This window comes from Pocillopora verrucosa, chromosome 4, assembly GCF_036669915.1.
Source record: "Pocillopora verrucosa isolate sample1 chromosome 4, ASM3666991v2, whole genome shotgun sequence".
Lineage (NCBI taxonomy): Eukaryota > Metazoa > Cnidaria > Anthozoa > Scleractinia > Pocilloporidae > Pocillopora > Pocillopora verrucosa.
The window spans coordinates 22788732-22796935 of record NC_089315.1 but is presented as its reverse complement, the minus strand read 5'-3'; the positions used below and the strand labels follow the sequence as shown (position 1 = coordinate 22796935).

Sequence of the window (8204 nt, the reverse complement as noted above, 5' to 3'; positions counted from 1 at the left end):
AATTATCTACATTTTACCTGTACAGTTGAAAGTAGAGATTGACTGGTGTTATTTAACAAATAGAGAAGCCTTGACTGTGTTCTGTTCTGTTATAAAGCACGCAGGAAGCGGCTAGAGCACGACTTCTGACTGACTTCTTCTTCACTTCTTTATAATAAAGAATCCGTTAAATTACCCAAGCATTACTTTCAATTTTCAAAACAAACTTTATTTCCAAAGAGAACAACAATGTCGTCAGCATGCTCTATACTCTCATAGAGCACGCTACAATAAGCCAATCAGAATCTTTGTTAGAATGGTAAAACTAATCTGGTTGGTTGAACAAGACAAGAGCTGTCAATATGTCAAGCCATCAAAAGCGATCACGTAGAATCTCAAAGCGAAACGAGCTACTCTTACAGTGAATTCGAATGCGAACTGAATGTAATTTCCTCGTCCAAAATCAGCATCTTTAGTAACATGATCAATGAAATCCGGCCGAATCGTGGCCCATGAAAACCTGGATGTTATTAACTTGACAATTTGAAAACAAACTGCTTAAAGCTTGTGGCTGATACTTGACAAACTGCTGCGCTGTGTTGTTCTGTGAATGAACAACGGTCGAATTTACAGTAGCGAGAGGATTTCCTGAACTGGTGACTGCATTAGGGGAATTGGGCTGTCGTGGTCCACCACTCATTGCACCAGAGAGGATATCTGAACAAGCCCTTAGCTGTTCACTCGATGGGCGAGTGTTGTAACTCTTGAGGCTTGCCTCACTGCGATGACCAGAGATCGCCATTATGTGCCGTGATGGAACTTGCGCGTCGGACCACAGCGTGATTGCAGTTGCCCTGACACTATGATTTGTGTAGATTCTTGAAAGAGACGCCAGTTTGGAAATTTCTTTCATCATTCCGTCAAGTTTGTTTACCCCCAGCGGTTTGTTTTCACACCAAACGTCATCTTCAGGTTTCACGGCTCGTTTTGGGTACTGAAAGAATGCTTCGCAGTTAGGATTTAACTTCTGGATATAGTTCTTGAGGCAGTTAAGGCCATCAAAAAGTGGATCCTCCGATGTTGAATACATCCTGGCCTCCTTTTCTACACTAGAGATGTCTTCAATCCCTCCTGGATGGTTCTTAGTAGCCTCGTCTCCCCGGATTGTATTAGACGACTTCAACTTTTGAAGGTCTGCTGCTGGGATGGGAGGTTTGTGTTTTGTGTTTTCATTGTTCTCGCGTTTGTTTAACTTTATCATACTCTGCAGGAGTTTGTTTGATGATTGGAATTCGGTCCCTTTGGTGATTGAAATTCCTCTATTAAATGGTGGGTTGTTGAGATATCTTTCGATCGCATTTCGCAATCCAAGGAGGGACGATCTTGAATATAATGCACCACCTCTTGTTCTTGCTTCTGCGTAAAAGTAGCGGAGATTTTTGTCAAGCTCTTTCTTGCTCATTTCGTGGAGGTTCTTCGAAAGCCTTTTTTCAGTACACCAAGCTATTAAAAGAAAACGGCATAAACTGGCATGAGTTATGAAAAATTATTTTTATTTGTGTTTTAGTGTACGTTTTTGAGAAAAATATGTTGTTGTTGGTTGTAAACGTGTGTGCGCCAGCTAATTCATCCACTTATTTTAATCGTTTTGGCAAAAAATTTTAGCAAATAGCGCACACCTTTTTCGAGGTTTTCATATTGTATTTATTATATTTTTACAATAAAAAACTCACCTTCAAAAACTCGGAGTGCCCATTTAGTGGATTCTTTGGTTTTCTTTGTTTCTGCCTTTGTTATTATGTCATCAATTGCATCACTTGACATGTTTTTAAATCTTTACTTGTTAATGTTGTCGCGTCGCTCACTGTTTTCATAACTAACTTCGTCGGAAACCTCACTTTCACATAACGGGTAATTCCCACTATTATTGACAATATCCTCTAAATCTATCGACGCTAACGTTTTCTAGGTCGTAGAGGACGTCTAGCTCGAAAAGAAACCCGAGTGAATAATTAGGAAATTGGTCCGCTATGTTACGAATTGGCAGATGGCGTGACAGCTTTAGCTCAGTTCTATGCTCTATACTCTCATAGAGCACGCTCTTTCAACCAATGACAGTGCGTGTTATATCCGAACTTTATTATAAAATTGGTGGGAACATTGTGTGTCCTAATGCCATTTATGAATTTGCAAACAATGCCAAAAAATAAAGATGGCATAAAAATATTTTTTTCAAATATGGAATGGAAAAGTACATCTTCATTTAAGCCTTTCAACCTATGAGTGACTTTATATAGCATCTAATTTTTCCTTGCAACATCTCTGGATCAAACCTTATGGTAAGAGGATTAAGGGAAATGATCACTAAATAAAGAAGCTCTTGATTGATTGAAAAATTCTCCTTGTCAGCACCTTAGAAAAAGTTTAGAGAACAGTATGGAGAATATGTATAGTGATGTTTGGGTGTAAAGGCTTAAATTTTGAGTGCAAGCTGGCATTCACAAAGACATTTTCAGATATTTAAATTTTAAAAAAATCACACCAATGAATCAACAGATTCATAAACTTCACATTTATATAACCTTGTCAATTAAAGTCTACTCACCTGAATCATATTCCCATTGCCCACTCTGGAGAGAGAAATCATTGCCACACTCATATTCAGGCATATCACTTTCATCTTTGTGCGATAAATGTAAAGATAACATTACATTATTTCCAAGAAATTTAGGAAGCAACAGTCTAGTGCAAACGTTAAGTAATAAAAAAGATTGTTCATTCGTTGGTTGTATTAAACCAGGCTGGCTGAGGTCAGCTGGAAGTTGGTTTTAATGAGGGCCTGCATTGACAATATAACCAACCTTATATATGAATGTATAAAAACAAAAAATAGAAAAAAAATTAAACCCACAGAGTACAAACACAATACAAGCAATATGAGACACCTATATTATGACACAGACAATTGTTTTTTAATAATAATAATAATAATAATAATAATAATAATAATAATAATAATAGGGGATTTCTATAGCGCTCACTCTAAAGTTCGGAGCGCTTTACAATATGTACAATTAAAATGATTATAAATAATTAATTAAATTTTATGCCAATCTATGGGAAAGGGCACTTTCGAATAAAAGGAAACCATTGGTCGTCTTTGGCATGCACACAGTTTGTTTATCTTCTGTTTATATTTTGTGATGCGTGCCCTCATCTTGTCTCGAATCTTTAGTGAACCTCTAATCAAATAATTTAAACAAAAATCCAATCGTACAAAACAATGAGTGAATTGAACACCAGTTAAATTAAATTTTTCGTTTGTTGGCGATGCCAGCAAAAATAGTTTAGAGTGAACAAAATTTATTTTTATATCGATGCATGTTTCGAAGAAAAACGTCCCTTTACGTGAGCTCTGCCCGAAAAAGATGTCCCAACGTGAAGAAAATGCTAGAATAAACACAACAGATGATTTGGAACAATTTGGCCACAACTGTGGCAGTTTTAATTAAATCAGTTATAACTAAGTGATAACAAAGAGCGGAATATCTGAACTTATCAACCGATAATGTCAACGTGGGGCGACAAAAAACGCTACCCCGAAACACAATGGATAAGGCTAATGATAAATTGGATAATTAAAGAAATATTGAGAACCCGTTGGAAGGTGATAGGGGTGGTCGAGGGAAAAGGTTTCTTGAGCACTTGACGTTCGAATGGCGAGGGATAGAAGGGCGAATCAAGGAATTTCTCCTGGTTTTAACATAGCAAACTCCGCCCTTACTACTGATTGGTTACTGTTCGTACCTGGTACAAACCTCCCAACGGGTTATCATATAAACATGCCCCGACATAAAAAACATTATGTCTAGACATAATGTTTGTCTTTACGCGATCAATTCAAAAAAGGACCACATTCATTATTTAATTTAAATTTACTATAATTGGACAGTAAAACGAGGACTGACTAAAATGCAAGAGGAATCATGCTTCCTGCTGACGGCAGCAAAACTTTTCGGTTACAATTTTAACCAATAAACCATTTAAACTGAAATAAACTGAGACCTGACCTTCTTCAGAACGAAGGCTAAATAATATTTAAAATTCTGCGGCTCGCTAACTCAAACGAAATTCAAATGGCAATTTTCTTAACTATTTCTTTTTTGTCCACTGTCTCATCTTCTCTGTGGTTAATTTTTCTTTTGTTACTTTGCTTTGTTTTTGCCAGTATTCCCCAGTTGTTTGTCTGTGTTTCTCACACTGTTCTTAGCCAGATTTTCGCCACTTTACTCGGGACTTTACGTGCTCTTTTGTTTTCTGTTCTTAACTTCTTATCTGTCTGTTTTCTCAAGCCCTCTGTCTCTCCTTTCCAAGCTGTTCTTCGCTAGAAGTCTACCTTTTCGTACTGTTCCTTTCTTGCTTTCTTTCACGCTGCTTTTCACCATATTTCTGCCGCCTTTGTCGAGCCTTTTCACGCTCTCTTTCACGTTGCTCCTCCTCTCTGCCCATTAATTCTTGGTCTCTCTTTCCCATCTTTCCTCATTTTGTAAACCCTGTCTATTCGAAGTTAAATTTGAATCATTATTTTCGGTTGACACAGCTGTAAGCTATAAATAACGTGGTCCCGCAATTGAATTGAAATTGCAAAATACTCATAAAAACTCTACTCAACAACGCGGTAAGGTAAGTGATTTCCCGCCAATGACGCGGGTTGCAAAAAAAATCAACCACGTGTACTTCACACTTCCTCGCTCACGTGAAGCCCACGTGTATGATACAGAACACAAACACTCGTCTGCACTCGAGTATGCGCACTTCGTGTAACACATACATTGATGTGACTGTTCATGTGACGTGGGGTAACTTGCGTAGGCGCATTCAGATACGATTGGGAGGATGAGCCTGCACTGCTCTTAGCTAGTCACGCCTAACGTACTATCCGTTAAATTCAACTCGAACCCAGAGTCTCCTCAACTACGCACAAGTGTTGCGCGCGCGTTGTGTTCAAATGTCCGCTGGACAAGAGTAAAGTTGTGGCGTTGACGCGCCTACGGTACAGTTGGCCTCGCATGCTAAAAGTAGCACCTTGTGCGGATGTCCGTACACTACTATTTTGTATAATGATATACTATCATCTATAAAACTACTTTCATAGCTATCATCTGAATAAGCACTATAATCACTGTCTGAATATGTCTCTTCTGAATCCATGTATACAAATATATCATATCATTATTGTCTGGTGCGCATGTGTGAATCTTTTCTGTCATTGCTTTTAAATCTGCACCAAAGGAAAAGGCAATTGTTTGTGAAAATTATTGAATTTCAATGTGTGATTGCCTTTTTCAGGCATTTTATTGCTTGCTTTCCATTTTTCTTGATACATTTAGTTTTGAGTCTGTTAAGTATCTCTTCACAAATTTCAGACCTGTTTAATGAAGCTGTATTGGATAGCTTTGCTTGTTTCTTTGTTTTTGTTTTAATGGATTTTCATTGTCTCTCACACCAATTTCAAATGATTTCGTACATCCTTAAAGAGCTTTGCTCTTTTCCCCTATTGCGGTTGTTTTCCACCCATCTCTGAGCTCAATTGGTGGAGGGATGATATTATATTCATACTCTTGCGCCATCTGTTTGACACTTTTTCGTGGTTTTGGGATTGGTCCTATGCTTTTTGTTGTAGAGACTGGTTTATCGTCTGTGATTATGTAGTCACTCTGCTTTGCCATTTGTTTAATGCTTGGTTTGGGAGTCTGGGAGTTTGTTTTTTTCGGTAATCTCTCCAAATGACTTTATCAATTCTGAATACATCTTGTTTTGCTTTTAACAATTCTTCAGTAAAGAAACTTCCTTTAATTTCCTCACCATTCAAGTCTTCTATTTTGTAAAGTGATTGGATCAGTGTATCGGATTTTATCTGCAGTAGATACCTCCTCTGTCCAGTTTGGAGGATATCCTTTATCGAATGTCCTTCTCTCGTATAGAGATATTCAAACCTTATCACCTACTTCAAATTTCGGTTTGGATGATGATGGTTCCGTAGAACCATATAGATTGAAGTAACAATTCCTTCATTCTTCTTTTTACTTACTTTTACTGGTGTTATTTTGATGCTAGAATCTTTTGTGTCATCATACTGTTTCAATATTTCAGGTAGTATGTGTAAATACTGTGTATTACCTTCAATTTTAAACTTTTTCCATTTCTCTGTTTTATTGTTCTATTCCATCTTTCAACAACACTGGATTTTTCTTCATTTTCTGTTGAGTACATTGTTGTGTCGTGTTTGTTTAATATCTCTTTGAGGTTTTTATTACAGAACTTCTTACCCTTGTCAACCCATAGATGTTGTGGTCGTCTGCCTTCTTTGAAGATGGTCTTAAATGCTTCAGTTACAGTTTTACCTTATCTTTCAAAGGGTTTTTCTATCCATATATACTGAATACGTCAATAACCATAAGCAGATATTTATACCCCTTATTCCATTTATTGAAACTTTGCATATCAACAAGGTCTGCACTCCACGTTTCATCAATGTGATCCACAATAATATGCCGTCGAGTAAAATTGCTCTTTATGGATTTGTGTAATTCTTCAGCCAGTTGTTGTTGCCAACTTATTTCTTTACTCAACAGCTTTTTCTGATTTTTGAAACACCTAAACCAAGCTATTGGTTTTTTGTTGATCATTTCTTGCCAACCAATGACCCTACTGACGTTCTTTATGGGGTACATCATCGAAAGCTTTCACCATTTTTCTATCTGCTTTATTCTTACCATTTCGTCATATAGTACAACTGCGTTAACTATGAAATTCTGAGTTGTGTTTGCTGAAAGTCTGTATCTGAAATTCAGCTGTTTGGAATCTCTTGCCACTTTTTTCTGCTTGGAAAGACAGATCAAATATATTAGTGGATGCAGAGAGTTGTAATTGCTTAAATTGAGCTGTGTACCAGTGTTGTTATCATTCTTCTGCATTCCATATGACATCAGATCATTAAAGATTCTGACTTTGAATCACTATCATTTTTAATCTCAGGATAAGACACCATTTCCATATTCCTGAGGATTTGAAGTTGGCTTTCATAAAACAAGGGTTTTGGCAGTAAAACCAAGACAGTTGTACTGCATAATATTTATTGATTTATTTATTGCCAACAAGCAGCCTGAGCAAAACTAGGAGGCTGCGAGGTAGCAGTATTAAAGAGCTGACGCACATGAATATAAATTAATGTAAAAAAATCGTAGTTACCTGTCAGTTTCATTATAAGGATCATAACGTCCATTAATCTGAAGCCAACTTAAAAAGACTTTGAAATATTTCTTCATTCTCTCGTGCAGTTCCCTCCACCATCTTTCAATCTTGGAAATAATTAATGGTGTATTTAATACATTTATCACTTACATCAGTTTGGGGTGAGTACATTTCCAAATTGTGAAATGTTTAGCACCTCTGGCACAATTTGGTATCACATTCCACATGTTTTAGAGTAAAAACTATTTATTGTATATTATCCCGGTGTAACTAATTGATCAAAATCAATCATTGGAGATAAATCAATATTAACCAATTAAATTTGCTAATTAATATCCATTAGTATCGATAAATCAATGAAAATTATCATCACAACAGGGAAAGGTATTAATTTTTATAAATGTCTGATAAAAATCAGTTAATTGAAATTGATTAAATTCAATTATAATCAATTAATCGATTTATTGATTAGTTACGCCCAGATGGTTTTGAAAGAAACAAGTGACATTCTACTATTACTTATTTTTGGTGCTGTTATCAAGTATACCCGATTCAAAGTTAACCATAAATAACTTAAAAAAATTTAATGCAGTATATAATTAATTCTCAAAAAGCGTAGTGTATACTGCTCAACGAGTATACGAAAATGATAGGAAATTTCAAAACACACTTATGTCCACTAAGAGTAAACTTTAGCACTCACAGTTCTTACCAAGGTTCATTTGTGTCACAATTTTAAATGCTAATGCTTTAAGTATTCTAATCGTTTCGCGGGTGGTGTTTTATTGTATATGATCGCAGTGTCAAGACTAAAGAGGTTATTATTCCCTCCATAGCCCATTTGAAACTGCCAAACGTACAGCTTGGTATTCGGTGGGATTTTCACCTTAAGGGTTTCTTCTTTTTCCTGAAGGCTGAGTGTCTAATTAAAAAAAACTTTTGAAACATTGACAATGAATGAATCTGTGCCT

At 36.3% G+C, this 8204-nt stretch overlaps 1 protein-coding gene across 1 annotated transcript; it reads right to left on the bottom strand.

The window, feature by feature from the left end:
• Nucleotides 1-463: 463 nt before the first annotated feature.
• Nucleotides 464-1803, bottom strand: LOC136280386 (uncharacterized). Its single transcript, XM_066165394.1, has 2 exons — nucleotides 1713-1803; nucleotides 464-1482 (listed from the first exon to the last, which is right to left on the bottom strand). The coding sequence occupies exons 1-2, from the start codon at nucleotides 1801-1803 to the stop codon at nucleotides 464-466; spliced, it is 1110 nt and encodes a 369-aa protein (XP_066021491.1).
• Nucleotides 1804-8204: the final 6401 nt, after the last annotated feature.